The sequence below is a fragment of the Zalophus californianus genome, chromosome 14, assembly GCF_009762305.2.
Source record: "Zalophus californianus isolate mZalCal1 chromosome 14, mZalCal1.pri.v2, whole genome shotgun sequence".
Classification (NCBI taxonomy): Eukaryota; Metazoa; Chordata; class Mammalia; order Carnivora; family Otariidae; genus Zalophus; species Zalophus californianus.
Window position 1 is genome coordinate 88,456,586 of NC_045608.1, and position 20,843 is coordinate 88,477,428.

The 20,843-nt window shown below is 35.1% G+C and overlaps 1 protein-coding gene across 12 annotated transcripts in view; it reads right to left on the reverse strand.

Moving 5' to 3' along the window:
* Positions 1-20,843, reverse strand: part of NETO1 (neuropilin and tolloid like 1) — a 121,077-nt gene that overhangs the window by 8,224 nt on the left and 92,010 nt on the right. For 5 of the 12 annotated variants that reach the window (XR_003517023.1, XM_027576692.1, XM_027576690.1 and 2 more), the window contains exons 8-10: positions 13,738-13,851; positions 7,504-8,062; positions 6,432-6,506 (exon numbers count right to left, since the gene is read on the reverse strand). Coding sequence is in view for 11 of the 12 variants with exons in the window: in XM_027576692.1 (XP_027432493.1) it covers positions 6,446-6,506; positions 7,504-8,062; positions 13,738-13,851 (734 nt within the window). In the remaining variant the exon portion in view is untranslated. The other 7 variants (XM_027576694.2, XM_027576683.2, XM_027576689.1 and 4 more) reach the window with 6 other exon arrangements.

The window sequence follows — 20,843 nt, forward strand, 5'->3', positions numbered from 1 at the left end:
CTTGAGCGTTAAAAAAATATGGCAGAAAATAAATAGAAAAGCAAAACGGATATTTCTGGATATCTAACAACCAGTTAATTCTTTTTTAGTGTTTTGCTTTTGTATTGTTTTATTTTCCTTTACTTATTCCAGTCTCATTCAATTGAGCAAACATACTGCTGTCAGAGGATTTGACTTAAAGTATAATTCATAAACCATATCATGCTAAGAAACATTAAAATATTCTCCTTATAATAAAATATGAACTCCTTTAGATGAAACTATATGCGCTCAGAAATTATGATGTAAATGCCAGCCGATTCTTTCAACTATATTTACTATTTCTCCTTTTGTCTACTCCTATGCACCAGGTAACTCAAATAAATATGTGGCTTCCCAACTACTCCCTGCTCCAATTTCTCTAGGTGAAAATCTTTCCTTGCCCCACTATTTGATCGTCTCCAACTTTCAAGATCTGCTTAAAAGGACGACTATTCATTAAACCTTTCTTGATCCTCTTGAGAAGATATTTGTATCCCATTTTCATGCTGCCAACTCCTTTATTATGAAACGTCATCTGGTGGTAACTGGGTGGCTCAATCGGGTACGTGGCTGACTCTTGGTTTTGGCTCAGGTCGTGATCTCAGGGTCCTGAGATCAAACCCCACATTGGGCTCCATGCTCAGCTCAGAGTCTGCTTGGGATTCTCTCTTTCCCCCGCCTTCTGCCCCTCCCCCTGCTCGCATATGCTTGTGCTCTCTCTTTCTCTCTCTTTCAAGTAAATAAATAAAATCTTTAAAAAATCATCTGCATTGTATTCTCTTGACAATTGAATATATTTTATCTTCCATACAAGATTATGAAGGAGATAACTAGTTAGCTTTTTAAGGTGAAAAAGTTGGCAAATAATTTTGGGCTCCATATTTCTGATCTAGCTTCTCTAAACACCCTTCCTTCTCTGAAGCTCCATAATCATGTTCCCCAATAGATTGCTGCCTTTGTTTTTTCATCCCCAAAGCATTTAGGCAGAATTCCAGTATATAGATTGTACAGGATCAAAAAAGACTGGCTATGTTGATACTAAATTTAACTCATGAGAAAGTGACAAAAGAGTACAAATATTATAATATGACATAACATAAATGTTTTCTTTTAAATAATTTATAATTCTGTTTTCTGCTCACTGTTACATTTTGTGTCTACATCTGTGACTATTACGAGAGCAAAAACATAACTTTTCAAAGAACTGACCAATGTAAAATGGCATGCCTCAGACCTTGGAGAGGTGGTAGAAGTTGGGGACAAACCAGAATATATTGAACTGCACAATTACTGGAGTATAAAGCAGTGGTTTAACTACATAATCGTACTGGTGCAGAAATAAACAACTTTCTGGAGACCAGCCCTAGACCCTTGTAAATGACGTTAAGTCTGAAGCAGGTAGAGTTTATTATCCCTACCTCTGAGGAAAGCATATTAAGAGGGCATTTACTTCTTTATAATGCACAAGGAATTACAGAACCAGAGGCCACAATAAAAAAATGTGAGGTATTAAGAGTGTCTGATATTGGTCATCCATGTCTGGTATTTCTATGACACTGTTGGATTTATCCAGGTGATATTAGTCAGTTAAAGAAATTTGTAGTACAATTTAAACAACTCATTAATAAAATGAATCAGGATAGATCTATGTTAACAAAGGACCTCAGATTTATGGAACAAGATTATTTATAAAAACACATCTCTGGCTATTTTTACAATATATTTTACTTTGCTACTTTTTTCAACCTTTAAGAGAGGAATGGGAAATATTAATTAAATGGATAAGAGATTTATAATAAATTCCAGTCCTGATTCTTCAATTCTTCATCTATTTAACAATTTGCTGGCTGGGCCCTCTGTGCCCTATTGTGACAGATAGAAACAAGCAAAGGGAAGAAATAATCATAAATAGACATGATATCAAAACTTACTCACTTCAGTGAAGTTGGAAAAACCTAAAACTCACTTCTCAAATCATATACATTTAGGATTCAGAGAATTTTACAGATTTTATTTATTTAACCTCCCTGCAGAGCTGTAATCTGACAGGACTCATTTTCATCATTGAAATATACAAACTTTATAATAAGATAAAATGCTATTTATTTTACCACCGAAACATCAATAAATTATTTGCCATTACTTTAATTAAGGTAACAGGAACCAGTATCATATTTTGTCATTTATTATAATATTTGGAGGTTGAAGAAAATCCATTCATGGGATTTTTTTTAAAAGCTATCAAATTTGAGGAAAACCCAAATTCCTAAGGGAAAAAAAACAAAGAAGAAGTTGATGCAACAGCTTACATGAATATTCATTCAGTTTTTGTCAAAGACCTAAATTTATTAAACACCAGGAATAACAGCTTATGCAGTCAGACCCGTTGAAGTATTTTTAGTGGGAAAAAAAATGGTGCAAAACAGGAAAGCCAACATTTCCACAATGTGGATTGTTTTCCTTTAAAAGTTCATTTATCTCCAGTTACGTTTATAGCCACATCTTAATTATCTGACCAAATGAAAGTGAATTATGGAAAATCAACATCACATATCTCTACTTTGCAATATGATGCATAGGAAGTGCATGTATATAAAATCAGGTACAAAAAAATCGCATCTCCAAATCAGCACACCAATCTTGAATCAGGCAAATGAAATGCACTTGGACAAAAGTAAGAGGCTGAAAGCAGGGCTTCACGCATGTTGCATAGACTCATGATATGTTTCCCAGTTTTTGAAAGTGAATTCAAAAATAAAGAAATAAAAGGAAAACAGCTATTTTCAAATTAAATAACATAGTGTGTAATTATGTTTTTGGAGAACATCTTGTGGAATTAATAAAGCACTTGTGTAAGTCATATTTGAATTCACTTTATCAAAAAATATAATTATTTATTAAAATAACTTGATTTGAAACATCCTGAAACATCTTGTACGTCTTGAAACATCTCATTCCTTTACTACAATGTGTCTCCCCATTTGAATGTAAAACAAAGGTTGATATTCAGGTGATAGGATCTGATGTGCCAGTAAATAGGAGTTTTTAATATATGGATAAATGTCAGTCCTGGCTTTTAAAGAGCCTCCTCCAGGGGCCTCCCAGGCATTGTGGAGTCCTATACTTTCAAGATCCAGCATCTAGAGTTATACTGAGGGCCAACAGGAAGCCCCAGGTCCCTGCCTCCATATCATCACTACCTTCTCTTATGATTCGTCAGTGGCCATTGTTAAATATTATAAGTATGACCACTGAGGAGACCTAGTCTTCTTTTGAAATGTTTTTGTTTTCCCATGGAGCTGTTGTGTATTAAACATACGTAAGAAATCCATCTTTATCATTTTACTTAGTGTGGTTGGACTTTTTGTTGTTGTTTCATTAGCAGATTTCGGGTGCAAATATCTTTTAAGCACTGAACCAGCAGATCAGAAGCATTCTGCATATTTAGGGAGAACTGCCTGTGGACAGCTATAGGACAAGTGAATGGCAAAGTGGTTCACTTAATCTATTTTCCTTTTTTTTTTTTTTGCTGTTATAAATAAGACTTGACATGAATATCATACATTTTTGAGATTATTCATTCAAATTGTAAAGGGTCCTATGAAGATTTCTAAACAGGGAAAGTAAAATATGACTAATCACTTCAAAAATAATCTGTGGATGCATTAAATTTGAATTAAAGGACATAAGAGTTGGCATGCAATTAAATAAATCAGCAAAGTCAAATACTAAAGACCAAATTATGACATAAGCAGTGTATATAAAATCTGTAGCAAAACAACAGAAATAATCTTTCTTTATCATGTTCAATATATATCTTTTCTATTCATCAGTTTATCACATTCACGGAAGTGATTATTTATGCCTGTTGACATTTTTTCGATATAGGTTATTCAGAATTGCTATGATAATTCTTTAATGTTTCTATCATAAAATTTTATTTTCTTTCCCATTTATTTGTTTTTGTAGCATATATGAAATTGAATTCCTAACAGAGATGTATGCAAGTAATTCATCTATGGGTCTGTAAAGCCTGCTTGAGTCACAAAGTTTTAACTGTGATAGACCAGACTACTTTACTATTTGAAGGACAGACTTCTGTAGAATTCAGCATTTCTGGAGAGGGTGGTAAGTGGATTTATAGTAATTCTGATTTTTAAAATTTATTTTCTAAGAATACACATTGAATATTTAAAAAGTACCCATTTATTAAATCAAACTTTAGAGAGTGTGTATATGATTCAATGGCAATTAAATATATTATATGATTTCACTTTATTTATATTAAACATACCATGATTAGTAAGCTTTCAGGTTTTATATGTGTGCCTGAGTATGAGAACAACTCAGAATGGCATAATTTGGGTCATAAAAGGGCCTGTGATTTTAAAGCGTTTAAAAAGATTTTCCTATTCTAAAACGAGAACATATTCCATAAAATTTGAGAGATCAAATTTAGAGAAGTAAGCCTCAATACTAAAAGACATCCTAGAGCCTAACAGGTAGAAAGAGTTGATATAAAGTGTGCAGTTATGTAAGCCAGTTTTTTTTATCACTCTAATAGAAGAAAACATTTTTCTTAACTCAAGTTAGGAAATTATTATACATTTTTATATATCTTTATATAAAAAGTTACAAGTAGCAAGCATATGACACAAAGAAATGGAAGCGTAACAGCAGTATTTGAGAATGCATGCTTTTTACAATGTGTCTAATAAAAAGGATATTTTTCAAATTCAAATATCCAGTACTGACATGCAGGGTATTTTTTCAAACTGTCAATTTAGTCATATTGCTAAGTGCTTAAATCAAAAAACATTTCTATTGACGGGTATGAATGGTAAAATACCTGATTTCAAAAACTCTTTCTGAAACTTAGTATCTTCCTTTGATATAAAACAAAAAGGAAATTGGGGATATTTGGGAAAGACAAAAAAATTGAGATGTTTCTTATTGCAATCTAGTTATTTTTACTCATGACTCTTGGCTGCATTTAATCATAATACAACAACAGGTGTTTATAGTCCATAAAACCTCTAGCTGGTGCTTCCATGGTCCATATTTTCACTTCTTAACTGTAGCATGTTCAAAATCCCTCAGGAACGCACTATTCTCAAGCAGTCTATCTAATGAAAACAATGTACATGTAACACAAAGTTCATCCAAATTCCTGTTGTTCACATATCACACAACATACAATTATACAACAAGGACATAAAACAACATAGAAACAAAGTGAAACTAACAGTAAAAAGAAAAAGTGGGATAGTCTTAATCAGGAACTAATTTCTTCTTCAAGTTTCCAGTAAATCTCAAAATGTATTTAAAAACTAAGGAGCACTTGGTGGCCAGCAACCAAATTACGAAATGAACATATCATTGTGCAGCGGGGATGTCTTGCCGAAGGGATAACAAATGTCTGTAATTCTTAAGTTTGGATAAAGGCAGTGGAATGAATTTAGAAATATGTCCACTTTTCACAATTCACTATAGAATTTTCGTTTCACAGTCCCCATGTTTGTATAAATAGTTCTTCTCTGAAAATAAAACACAGTTAAAACATTTTCTCCCAATGAAAAACGCATACAAATACACCAATTTATCAAGGTAATATAGAGCATGGAAATGCATTCACCTAATTCAAGAATAGTTGATAAGCTTGAAGTGTTTTGAAGAGTTTAGCTGTCAAGCAAATTTAATTGGAGACAAATTAGTCTAATATAGATATAGATTATCAAGTGCTAAGAGTAAAGCTCTCATGGCATTTGATTGCAAAATAGATGTACACATAGACAACTAGTATTTATGGAACATTTTACATTGTTAAGCATTCAAATTTGATATCATAGAATTTGGCATAACATGCTGCATTTAATTTTCATGAAATAAGCTACATATTCATGCAAAAATAAAGGGTGCACAGATTGTAAAAGTACCACCAAATAGTTAGTGTGAGTCTGAGTAGAATATTGCCAAATTAAATAGAGAAAATTACCAGCTTTATATGTTGACTTCAGTTATATTGAGACAATATTCAATTGTTTTTGTTATGAAAAACTTGCATTTCTTCTGATATTTTTGAAAAACGTTTACTAGTTTTTTGTATTTTAACCTTAAAACATGTAAAATTTAACTTGCTAATTTAACATCCTTTTTTAAAATAACATTCTAGTACAATGCCTGATGGTAAGAATATGAACATTTATTTTAACGATATGTATCCTAAAAATCATCACTCCATCAGCATTGAATCCAGTATATTTCTGATTATGAAATATTATGAAACAATTATCTCAAGAGATAATGAATAAATATCACATTCCCTAAAAAAATCTACAAGACAATTGCAACAAAACAAAACAAAACAGAATACAACAAGGTGGGAGAAGGAACCAAGGGCATTCGCTTACCTTGAATTTTCTTTTTAGACCCTAGTTGTGTTGTATTCAGATTCATGTTTGCTTAGAGACCCAATGAGGCAGAACCTGGAATGTTATGGCTATTTCATTCAACAAAGTAATATTTGCACAAAAAATAAATATGCATACAAAGATTTACTTAAGAGCATTCCTAAAAATTCGTAAAACTGTGGAAATAGATTTTTTCCATCAGCATGCAAAAATATTAAATCAACTGAAAATATTCTAGGTTTTGAGGATGCATAATGAATTGAGAAAGTATGTCCATTTATAAAACAAACTAAATGCTAGTAAACATGCAAAACAAAGCATATGTATTTTGGATTTGGGGGTTTAAAATAGGTTTTTTTTTCCTAAGTTAAATTTTCTTTCCCCAAAATTTTTACCAATTTTAGGGCTAATAACACAATACAGATAATATTATCTTTATGTTAAAAGGAAAATGAATCAAATGTTTCTACTATTTTTTCTACATTTAAATATAAATGTTTAGTATTTTAGCATACCATACTATTATATGCAGTTTGTAATGTAAGTATCATGTGATATGTGGAAAAAAGGATTTCAGTGTTTTCATTTTCATACAAAAATATAATACACTATATTGCAAAATATGTTATTCTTACATTAAAATTATTTAATGAGATGGGTTAACCATCTTGGTAAGGCAGTTATTTCCAAATATCATTTCATATCTGAAAATATATTAAGTATTGATGAGATCAAAATTCAAGACTACGTGGAAGCAAATGAGCAAGACAAATTTATAATATAAATTAAAACTGTACTTTTTGCAGAAATAAATACTATATATGTATAGAAATAAATGAAATCTCTTTGGTCTGTGTGTGCTCACACACAAACACCTGTGTATATAAACAGGAGTTAGGAAGGCTGTGGATAGCCCCGGAAAAGGAAACGGAGAGGAAAAGCTTGAGACACTACGGTTTAAATCATTAATAAAAAGAGAAACTGAAATGTGAAGATCAAATAGAACACAATACTCTGGAGGCATTTCAGTCCTCAGGTTATAGGTGTCATCAAATAATCTATTGATACTGACCGCTGGACGGCTTTGTCATGTCGGGACAGCCTGTGACTTGTCGTCGGCACCTCCTCGATCTCGTCGATGTCACAGGCATCTGCGGCATCGTGCGAGTAGTTGTGTTTCATGACAAGGATATTTCTTCTGTTCATGGGTGGGATAAGGGGTTTGACGGGCTGCGGAGGCATCTCTGTCAAGACAGAAGCATCTCTTGTGCTGAGGTTACTGCGGCTGCCTTTCGTACTGGACACTTGTGACCCACAGTGATGGTCATGAACGCATTTGGAAGAGGATCTCCGCAGTTTATGGTAGTTTTCAAAGTCATCTGCCACATCTGCAAAGTCAGCTGTAGCTCCTGTCCCTCTTAGAGTACACAACTCATAATGAGGAGGTTCAAACACCTCCTGGAAAACTGTCTGGTCAAAGTCCGATTTCCTTTGGACATATTTTTTACGAGGCTGTTTGATCTGCACAATGACAGAGATGATAATAAGGATGATCACAATGCAGGAAGTCACACCAATGACGGTCCCACTGGTGTTGGTGAGCTGGTCTAGCAGGCTGGCTTTCCTCTTCTCTACAGGTTAGGAGAGTGAAAACAACAAACAAAACAAGAAACAATCCACCACGCATTAATATGGCAGTCAAAGCTCACCAAAAGGAGTACACTGAGCAGACTATTTTTCAGGCTTAAAGTAACATGAACAAATCTCTAAAAATAAACAAGAAGTGTCCCCTTTCACAAGGGCCCTATCTTCTAGGCTTCGAGACAGACCTCCCATTGCCCAGCATCCCTACTTTCAACATATGTTTGAAAAAGTTCTTAAAAGACCTTTAGCATGACATTTGGAAATAAGTTAGTAATGTGAAAAACAGTAAATTATTTTTCTCCTCATAAGTATGAGAAAACATCCAAAACTCGGTGAGTGGGAACACGACCTTACCTATATTGTTTTGAATTTATTCCTGACTTAAATAACTGAACTCACAGTAATACCAATACTCTGATACCAAAAGGTAATTAAATTTCATGACAGACACTTCTGGAATGGTGTATGAGTCCGTCTGTGGGCCTTTTTCCCAATGAAACAACCACAACTGGTAAAAATGATTAAAAGTTGATAGATAGATGATAGATAGATAGATAGATGATAGATAGAGTTTCTGGAAATTGTCCTAATGGAAACAGCAAATGCAAGTACATTTATTCAAGAAAATTTACTAAATTTCTTTAATAACAGTGAGAGTCTGTCCTTTAAACCTGTTCCCCGACCCCCACCCCAATTCGTCATGATGGAAGCTTACTTAGGGAGGTTTCAGACAATGGCATAGGGCTTCCTCTCCCTAACGCTCCCCACCTAGAGCTACAGTACCTCCCCAAGTGGAGCAAACCACAAGCATTTCTCACCACCCCCTGAATCCATAGTGCAGGTAGGTACTCTATTCTAGGCAGGAGATGATGAGTTATCAAGGGCTCCATTCCTCCTCCCAGCCCCCATTGGTAGGATGGACACTCTACACCAGGTGCAGCAGGCTGAGAATGCGTGTCTCTGATCACCCTTGCCCAAGATCACTCACAGAGTTGATCTGCCTGGAGAGGCAAGCTGAGAAGACCAGAAGTTACCACCCTCATCCAGTACCTTATTCATAAAGCAGGGGTGTTACTCCAAGAAAAGTCAGTCACTATCCCTGCCTCCTTTCAGCACCTAGAGCAGTAATGCAGAGGTTTTGCCCATGAAGGGAGGCAGGCCACCAGAACAGAAAGCACTGTAGCTTTCTCCAAAGAAAGTTACATTTTTGGGAACAGTGTGAAGAATTTCAAGCCTAAGGAAATCTCAAAACAACAGACATTTTCTAGTAAGCAATTAAGAGGAGACTGTCAAGCTCTTCAGTACCAACAAGCCAGACCTTACAACAGGTAGAAGTTTAACATAAAATACCAAGAAAATAACAGGTAAAGAAAGCCCTCTTAGTTTAGAACAAATCACAAAAGCTAGACTAGAGACTAACTCCTAACAGAATTGAATTTAATTGGATCAGACCTTGGAAAAATTTATACTCCTGGGAACTGTCCAAAATAACAGAACAATTATTCAGCAATTAGTAGAGACTAATAGCTGGGTGTGATACCAACAAAGACAGACAGACAGACAGAACAGGAAAAGGGTGGTCAGAGAGCACCTTACTAAATCATGACCATCTGAGGCTATGGTACGCTTGCCCACAGCATGGTCTCCATGCAGCAACATCAGGGACAGACATCACGGAAACAGGCCAGCCAAGTTACAAACACTTACGAACACACAAACAAACCAACAAAAAGTGATAGCAGCAACAAGCCCTGGGGAGGGAGGAACTGGTATCCAGAATTGCTACAATACATTATCTAACATGACGTTTCCAACAAAACATCCCAAGGCATGTAAACAAACAGGAGAATGCAATTCATACATACACTAGAGGCAAAAAGCCTTGGAGAGGGCCAGACGTCAAACTTAGCAGACACTGATTTCAAAGCAGCTGTTATAAATATGTTCGAGGAACTAAAGGAAACAATGGTTAAAGAAGTAAAGAAATATAGGAGGATAAAGCCTCATCACATGCAGAATAGCAATGAAGAAACAAAAATTACAAAAAAGAAAAAAGTGAAAAATCTAGAATTGAATGGCACAGTCCCTGAAATAAAAACTTCATTTGAGTGACTCAGCAGTACATTTCAGCTGGAAGAAGAAAGTAACAGCAAACTTGCAGAGAGAGGAAGGAAAATTATGCAATCTGAAGAAGACTCAGATAAAAAGATGCAGAAAAATGAACAGAGCCTCAGAAAAATGAGGCAAACCATCAACGGCACCAACATAATGGATGAGAGTATAAGGAGAGAAAGTAACAGAAAAATATTCAAATAAATAAATAAATAAAAGGTGAAAACTTCCTAAATTTGATGAACAAATTTCACATCTAAGAATTCCAACAAATTCCAAATAAGAGAAATGAAATGATACCCACACTCTGACATAAAAGATTAAAAATGTTGCAAGAGAAAATCTTGAAAGCATCAAGGGAAAAATAACTCCTCACATAGAAAGGAACCCCAATCAGATTAACAGCTGGTTTATCATCAGAAATTTTGGAGGCCAGAAGACAGAGGCATGACATATTCAAAATGCTGCAGGCAAAAAAAAAAAAAAAAAAAAGAACAAAAACCGTTGATCGAAAACCTAATATCCAGCATGACTAACTTTCAAAAATGGGGATAAAATAGACATTTCCAGATAAACAAAAATAAAGATAATTTAATGCCGAAAGAATGCCTTAAAAGAAATATTAAAAGAAATTCTTGGGACTGAAAGTAAGTGACTTTAGACAGTAATTCAAACCTAAGTGAAAAAATTAAATAGACAGTAAATGAAAGAGGCAAATAAATATTGCCAATAAAGGCAATTATACACATAATTACAAAGGACTGTTAAGTTGCATTTATCTTCAGCGTCCTTCCCTTAACTTTTTAAAAGAGTAATGTCATATGTATAAAATTGTATTTTTGGGCCTATAACGTAAAGAAATATTATATATTTGGTATTAACAATACAAGTGAGGTAGATAGGAGCAAAACTGTCCTGGAATAAGGAAGTGACATCAGATGGGACTGTGAATCCACAAAAACAGAGGAAGAGAATCAGAAATGGTAAAGAAGAAGGGTTATATAATGAACTACATGAATATACACTTGTTCTAAAATTATATAAAGTAATAATTACAGCAATGTATTCTTTGATTTGTAACATATATAAAAATAATATGGAAAAAAGTAATAGGTAAAAAGAAAGAGAGAACAGAGCTAGATTAAAATAATGTTACTAGGATTAAATTAGTATAAATCTGAAATACATTTTGAGAAGTTAGGCTGTATGTTGTAAGCCCTAAAATAACCATTAAGAAAATAACTCAAAAGATACATTAAAAATCACTGAAGGAATTAAAATGCTACACTAAAATGTATTCACTCTTTGCCAAAGAGGCCAATAAAGGAAGAAAAGAGGAACAAAAGTACATGGGACATAGAGGGAAAGGAAGCAAAGTGGCACATGTCCACCCAACTACACATCAATATCAGCATCAAATATGAGTGGACTAAACGATCCAATGAAAAGGCAAATATTTTCAGACTGGATCAAAAAAATAAGATCCAGCTGTATACTGTCTACAGAAGACATACTCTATATTGAAAGATATAGATGGACCGAAAGCAAACGGATGTAAAAAGACTGAACATACACATTGCATTGAGAAGAGAAAGCTGTAGTGGATGTGCTAAGATTAGACAAAATAAAGCAAAAAGTTATGAAAAATAAGAAGATAGTTTTATAACGATCAATAAGAAAGCCAAGCCATCAGAAAAATACAATTTCAAACATACATGGACCTAACAACTAAGCTCAAAAATACATAAAATGGAAACTTACAGAAGTGAAGAAAGAAGCAGAAAATTCAACCATAACAGTTGGAGAATTCAAGAGGTACTTTCAAAAAATAGATAAAACACGGTAGAAAATGAGAACAGAAACAGAAGTCTTGAACAATGCTGTAAACCTACATCTCTAGAACAATCCACCTAACAATGGCAACAAGCATTCTTTTCAAGGGCACATAGGGCATTTTTTAGGATACACCATATGTTAATCCATAGAACTAACTCTAATAAACTGCAGGCAGAACTTGTTATATTGCACTTCACTTGTTGCACTTCACAGATACTGTGTTTTCTAACAATTGAAGGTTTGTGGCAACCCTGCATCGAGCAAGTCTATCAGCACCCTTTTTCTAACAGCATTTGCTCACTTTGTGTCTCTGTGTCACATTTTGATAATTCTTGCAATATTCCAAACTTTTTCATTATTAATATATTTGTTATGGTGATCTGTGACCAGAGATTTTGACTTGCTGAACGGGTTCGTGGTGGTTAGCACTTTTAGCAATATTTTTTAATTAAGCTATATAGTACATTGCTTCTAAGGACATACTGTATCACACCCTTAATTGACGACAGTATAGTGTAAAAAACTTTTAGATCTTCTAGGAAAACAAAAAATTCATTTGACTCACTTTATTGTGATATTAGCTTTATTTTGGTGGTCTGGAATTGAACCCACAGTGAGGTGAGCCTGTCACAACGATTGAAATGGTAAAGGTGTGTTCCCTTCGCAAAAGAGAATGAATTTGAAATCAAAATAGTGGTCTTGCCATCTGGAGAAGATAAACATGGAAGCTCATAAAGCATATCCATCCACATTCTCTTCACTTCTCTCTTATGTCAAATGGTCCTTATATGTGGGAACAAATCCCATTGGGCAAATAAAGCTTATGACTACCAATTATTAACACTGCCGATTTAAGATTCTACTACACAAATTACTTAATCTCCCATCCATTCAAAAGTGGTTCCTTGAATAATCACCTACTCCCACCATCAAACTAATCAAGGCTGCATATGCCTTTCTCCTTGACCATGAACCATGGCTACTGTGACAATGCCTCTTGGCTTCTATCCTCAGAAGACATTTTAATAGACAACACTGGACTTTAAGCATGAAAGAGTTAATTGCCTGTTCCTTTCCCTTTGCAAATCAGTTAATATTGAATCTGAATAAAGGAATATGCTTGGAATTTTTCAACTTAACTAAAACATGCAACATTCATAACCAAGCCACGGATTGCTATCTACATAAACAAACCTTTGTGTACAGGCTAGAGAAGGGAGCTGGGGCATTGGAACCTATTTTCATTGGAAATGAAGAAAAGCATTTTGGTAGCAAAACTGAAGTCAAGTTAAGTGGCTGGAAGTGGCTGGAAGTACCTGAAAGCACAAATGTTCCTTCAATTCACTTTCCCTCTAGAGTATGTGCACACAGTCCAGTGAAGACAGACTGGAATAAATGAGCGGTGCAGGCATCAGGTCTGATAGGAAAAACACTGCACTAAAAGCTTCATTTCCTCTCCATGGCTCTGCAGCCTCTAATAAGATGTCTTTAATGAGCATTCAAGTGTTAAAGATTCTCTACTATACATTAATGAGTAAGGAAACTTCTGGCAAAAGCAAAGAAAGACATTTACACTTGAATTACAAAATATACAAGAGGTTCGACAAAGCCCATATACATGTCAATTCTTCAGTCTGTCTGATACATCTCCACATTGTAATAAACCTCTTCCCACTCTACAAGCAGAGAACTTTTACAAATTTTTGATCATTACCTTTACAATGATTCTCGTCCCAAGGATATACACAGTTCTGGAGTCCATTGCAGACTAGTGTATTGTTAATACACATGTTACTATGGCAGAAGAATGTATTGCCTTCACAGGGAGCTAAAAATAAGAAGAAAAGGAAAATGAAGAAAAAAGTTAGACCTGATATTCAGTAGTAAATCACTCATATTACAAATCTAAAAACAAAAAGATTAGCATGATAATTTTCCATCAAATTGAGATAAATGACCCGACATTCCATTCTAAGAAGTATTGCAATTGTGGTAATTATTTCTTGTGTTGCTAACAGAGCTGGCACTTCTCTAGGCGTGCTCAGTTTATAAAACTGGCACAGGAGGGTTTCCATCATAAAAATGAAGTACATTATCTATATGGGTTCTTTTTTTTTTCGACTTGGTGCATTCATTTAACAAAAATTAAGTGCCTACCACATGCACAACATTATGCTTTACACTGAAATTCTGTCTGTATAAATATAGTTATACTGTGCAAAAAGTCTTAAGTAAATCAACATTGAAATAATTTTATAAAGCATGGGCTTACAAAATACTAATGAAGAAAGTATATATTAAACAAATCCCTATAGCATTATTTAAGCATATGAACTAAACAAAGAATGTCATGGAAATTCAGAACAAGGGAAAATTAATCCTAAACAACATAAGAAAATATATATTGTTCTCATCAACATTTAACATATACATGGTGATGAAATTAGCCTACTTTTCATGTGTTTCACACGTGCTAGTAACTTTAGGTACAGTGGTCCATGATCTCCAGATTAGGATGTACATTCAGGGCACTGGGACGAAAACTAACAACCCACAGAGGTATCCAATACATAGATATGAGAAATAGTGAAGAGTTTACTATAGCAAAATATAACGTTAGATATGACTTCAATATTAGGAAAATACATTTCTTTCATTATCAGAGTAATACGATGTTTAGAATAATCAGTCTTAGAGTAATACTGCATTACCCATGATAGTTTATAGATCACGCTTTAAAGCTAACTTTTGTTTTTACCTTCATAATGATCTCACCTATCTTATAAAATATGATTTTAGTGTTTCATTTATTTTTCTCAACAATAGTTCTAAAACGCTTTTAAGGATAGCGTTCTCAGAAAAACCTATTCAATACAAAACACATCATTTACAGTGGTGAGTTAATCGATCAGTAAAGAATCATTAATGATCAGTACCATCTAAATGCCAGTCATGTTTTTATGACTTTTTCACCTTCATGACTATATATCATGGGTATTTTAAAAAGTTACCTTCTTTAAATGTATATGCTATATTAACCAAAAATGTCCGGCAAATAATTTGCATAAGGCAACTTAGTATATTTTAACATACTTAGAGAAATCCTAACAACAGTAACAACAACAAAACAAAACAAAAACACTCAAGTCTTTAAAATAAAAAAATATGCCAAAGATACAGCTAACTCAAGCAAAGTGATTCCTTCTGGCTCTCCACAACCTTCCCTCTACCCCAGCCCCCACGCCCCCGCTTCCCAAAAGAACAGTTCCTTCTTGCCTTGGCTTGGTTTGCCTTTAGGTCCCTGGCTAAAGATTTAAAAATATGCAGTGGTCATTTACAAAAAAGAAAAAAAAAATATATATATATAGTAGAGTAGAAAATATGCAGTAGTCGTTTTGAAAAGAAAGTATCATGCTTAACATGGGCTAGTGACTTGTTATGCATCATAAAAGCCTTTTAAAATGTAAAATTTAATGATCTGCTATATGATTGCAAAATTCTGCTCTTTAATAAGGAAAGAACTTTAAATTTCTGTAGTCAACCATAATGGCTTTTGCAGAACCGATATGGTCTGTTAAGCAGATAATGAATGTTGTCAAAATGTGTACTTAGAACAAGAAGGAGATTTCTGCAAATGGAATGGCTGCAAAATGCCTTAGTAAAAACATATAAAAAATATGTTTGTCCTAATAGATTGTGGTGGTTCTGAAAATACAGTTATCCATCAAGTCAAAAATACCTTTAAGAGAGCATAAATATTTATTGCCCTTACAGAATGAGTTGGAAAAATTGCTACAATTACTATTAAGTAGGATGGGTTAGTTTTGAAATTTTAAGTATATAAATAAAAATGATATCACATCCTGTAATTGAGTGAAATGCAAGAGAATATTGCTAAGAGCACTGAAACTTGAATTCTGAATTCTCCAAATGGGATTTTGTGTCTAGTTCTACTGCTTAGTAGTTGTGAACGTGTCTTATAAACTACAAATCAGTGTGCCGGTATCAGCTATGGTTAAATATTGTTGGTCTGACTGGTAACGTAACAGGTAATCAGGACTGTCAAGAAATCACATTCCTGACACCCTTGTTTACATCAAATGATCAGGCAAATGTGCCAGTTAATCATCTCACTTTTAAACATTATTATTATTCCAGGTATTATTCTATTTCTTCTTACTTTTGCCAGAATTTACAGAATTGCTATGCAAATGATAAAAAAAAACAAGCAAGTCTTGCAATGACTAAGAAAAAAATGTATAACAACTTATATTGGGTTCTGAATGTTCTTGCTCTTGTATGTCTGAATATTTCTCTCATGTAAATGCGGATAGGCAATGGTTCATTAAAGATTCTTATTTCTATCTCTTGCTGAAAAGATAAAATGGCACCTTCCTGCCTCCCAAAGCAAGCTACATTATTAGCGTGCTTTCAAGGATGTCTGGACACATTCTACAGACCGACATTATTTCCCGTGACCCTCAGCACATTCCAGATATCTGTGGCTCAGAGGCCAAATATGCTCCTCCCCTCTCTCTGCAATATCCATTCTGCACTCTGCTACCCAAATCGTATCAGCACTGTATTATCTGTGCAGTTTTGAAATATTATTCCAAGCTACCAAGAAAATTATCTTTTTCTTAAATCCTATTATACTTATAATTTTAAGAAGAGCTTAGCACTTAGCATATGCTTATCATCTTTCCCCACATGTTCTTTGAGGCTAAGGGCATGCCTCTTAAAAATGTTCATTTTTAATCTCTTAGATGGTTTAACATTTCTAGGCTTATAGGAAATATTCAACAGATACTTTTAATTGATTACTGTTCCTGAGCAAAAGGTTAACTCTGGGAATGACTGGATGGTTCAGTTGGTTAAGTCTGACTCTTGATTTGGGCTCAGGTCATGATCTTGGGGTCCTGGGATCGAGCCCCGTGTCAGGCTCTGTGCTCAGCATGGAGTCTGCTTGTCCCTCTCCCTCTGCCCCTCCCCCTGCTCTCTCTCTCTCCCTCAAATAAATAAACAAATAAGATCTTAAAAAAATAAAACAGGTTAACTCTGGCCAGGGTGCATACCTGAATATCCCAGAAAGCAGAAAACTCTAACAAGTATGTTTATTAGTGGAGAGCTAACCTTTAGTGCAATGGTCTTCAGGTACGATCCAATTTGTGATATTCTCAGAAACTACACGTCAGCATCATTTCCTTGGCTCTCTTACTATGGCAGAGAAAGACCCATTCTACCAGTTTGTGGAGGACTTGTTCTACTTAGAAATTCAATATGCATTGTCAAAAGCTCTTGCCTCTTAAAAAACCAGCCTCCTTATTTCCTAAAACTATCTGGAAGAAACTCAAGGGTAAGATTTACTCACAATAACATGGCGGTCAAAGATGCAATACTCACAGTTCAGACTACCTCACACGCAAAGTTCCCAACATCAAGAGTCTACTTATTTCTGGAAGGAGGTTTTCTGTTGCTATCAGAATAGCCAAATATAGCTTCATATTGACATTTATTTATTTATTCATTTATTTATTCATTTTTAAAGACGTATTTATTTGAGAGAGCGAGAATGAGAGAGAGAGAGTACATGGTGGGGGGGTCAGAAGGAGAAGCAGGCTCCTCGCAGAGCAGGGAACCCGATGTGGGACTCGATCCCAGGACTCCGGGATCATGACCTGAGCTGAAGGGAGTCGCTTAACCAACTGAGCCACCCAGGCGCCCTCTTCATATTGACTTTTAAAAAACTAACTATATAGAAGAAACTATTTTCATGGCTTTTTTGTCTCTGAACTGTTTTTTTGTTTGTTTTTTGGAGAGAGAGGGAGAGAAAGAGAGACAGAGAGAGAATCGAGACAATCTTAAGCAGACTCCCCACCGAGCGCTGAGCCTGATGCGGGACTCCACCTCACAGCCCTGAGATCATGACCTGAGCCAAAATCAAGAGTCAGACGCTTAACTGGCTGAGCCACCCAGGCGCCCCATCTCTGAACTATTTGCAAGTGTGTTGAATTATCATGAGTACAGCTGTTGCAGCCTCGCTTCATTGGAAGGACTTACTGAACATCACCATTTTATTATCTAGATACAATGAGAAGTATTTCCTTTTAAGAAAAACACAATAACTGAATGTAGTGAAATATTCTAGTCAGTCAAAAGAATGTCATGTGCGCAAACACAGCATTGCTCTTGATTTAAGTCATTCAGATAACAGAAAATGGATATTCTAACACCACAAAATGGGTTTCACCTCACCATTCCCTCCTCCTCCTGCACCAAAACATACCCTTTGGGGCAAAGCATTATTTTTTTTGGCTATGTAAGAAACTGAACGTTAGAATGAAGCTTCACGTGTGTTTCTCCACGCACTTCATCCTGGGTTGGCAGAGTCCTGACGACCCTACTGTGGGCAGAGCTGGGTCCCGGCTGCGAGGAGTGGTAATCCCTAAGGATAGATGGCTCCTTCCATAGACACCTATTCAGTTATCACATCTCTAAAATGGGAATAAGGATCATACTTACCTAAGTGACTTCATAATGCCGAGAATTGAGGAGAGTGACAGCCTGTGGATGCAAGCATTATAGCTGAATCATAAGCTGTTCCAGAGGCGAGCATTGCACGGGGGCTGTGGATCCAAAATGCTTGAGACTGAAACCCGGATCCATCTCTTCCAGGTTGTGCAAACTTGAGCCAATGTTCCTTAAAATCTCCCAGTTTCAGTTACACAATTTAAGGGGGGCTAATCTTGACTACCACATACGGATGTGGCAATTAAAGGTGATCAATCTTTAAAAATTGTAACTGATATTGTCCGACGGTATAGGATAGACACATGTTAGCTGGTTTTGAATTATGATAATTACCCAAAACTAAATAAATAAATACAACTTATAATATTAAGGAGATATAGAATATGAAAGTTAAGTGACATAATATTAAATTTCCTGATTGGTAAAGTGAGGACGGTCATTCACAGATCTCTCGTCAACACAAGATGAGCATGCAGACCTAAACAAATGATTTCATATATAATAGCATGTGATAAATGGTGTCTAAAAAGACGAGTTATGCACAGAATTATTTACTCTTTTGCGTAACAAAAAAGCATAGCTGTTCTGCAGCTAGTACAACTTTGTAAGAGAAATAATTAAATGAGCTTCAGCACATAGATGTATAGCTTATACATCTATTATATCTTGGGGTAATATTTAAAATATCTAACAATCAGCTCATGGGAACCGACCCGTGGGAGCAGATGGACGCTGACCACCATGCCTCACTGGGCACTCCGCCACAGCGGTGAGCACCACCTCTGTGACACCCCGTTTACAGCCACTTGTGAGACATTGGAAAATGAAGGAATGTATCACGAAACATCTTTTTCTCAAAAATGTCTGAGGAATATTTATCTGGGGAATATGTAGTGTCCCTAGCATATTTTTCTCCAAGCTGTTATTTCCTACAACACCCATAGTTCATGTCACAAAAATCCAACCCCAAGTGTTAAGCAGACAACCCCCTTCTAGGAGTCACAAAGTGGTTTCAAATTACTTCTAATATTACCTGAGGGAGCACCATGACAGGTAATACCAATAATTAACCTTACAAGACTCGCAGAAATTAAGGTGTTTATCCCTTTTCTCTCTTGAAAGTAATTATACGAATTTAGTGGTATATTTAAACATGAAAACCAATTCACCAATACGCCAGAGACTTGAAGCTCCAAGCTCCTTGATTCTATGTTGTTGTAGTATTTACGTATAAAAAGGGGGAAAAAAAAGTAAGTCTGTAACCAGTCTCCATTTTTATAGCCAACTACACACCTTGCTAAGATATGTTCAGGACTTTCCTGAAACTGAGACTTCCTAAGTTATTTTAATATCTTAGGGAGTAATTTCTTTGCTCTACCCATGCCTAGTGTAAAATACTACTGAAGTTCAATTCTAAAAAAGAAACAGAAATTAGATTTTATGCATGTTAAAAACAATGGCAAATACAGGTCTTAACAAGTGCTTGAACTACTTTACAGGAAGAAGGCTTAGATATATGAGATAGTTATGATATTACTTGATTCATAGGATAACAAGACCATCAAGATAATGTGCATTTTCTAACAGCAGATTGGAAAGAGAGCTTCAGGTCCCATCCTGGAAAGCCAAGACAAGCAAGTGTATAGAAAAGATCTTGGTGTTTTGGCTCCAATATGAAATCCAGGAGTTTTTTTCCTGAAGTTTTTAGTGATCCCATAAATTGAGGCTTGGACAAAAGTGACAACATTGTCCTACAACTGGAGTAACAAAGTTTTCAGAACAGAGAAACACAACACACAGATGCAGATTTGGAGAGTATCAACAAGCACTTTAAGTCCAGTTTTAAAATTTCAATGTAAAATAGGTGAACATTTATCCAAATATTTCATGATAAATTCTTTGGAAACACGAAATTTAATGCAACATTTTGCTCTAGCAAGGAAGAAATATATTGTGGATTAGTGAGACTGAGAAGCATGGTGCGCTTCTATATATCAGCTTTTGGTAAACCCTTCCTTATTCACAGAAATTGGGGACCACGAAGCCTGTTTAAATTCTTTTCATCCAGATGCTCTGATTTTATTAGTTTACCACTTGATAGACAAACAAAAACAAAAACAAAAGCAAAATCCTGAGAAGTCTTGCCCCAGTGTTCAAAAATTATAGTGACAGAATTCTTGTTTTTTTTTATTATGTTATGTTAATCACCATACATTACATCATTAGTTTTTGATGTAGGTGACAGAATTCTTATTTCTAAATTATAGTGATGGAATAGAGAACAGCATG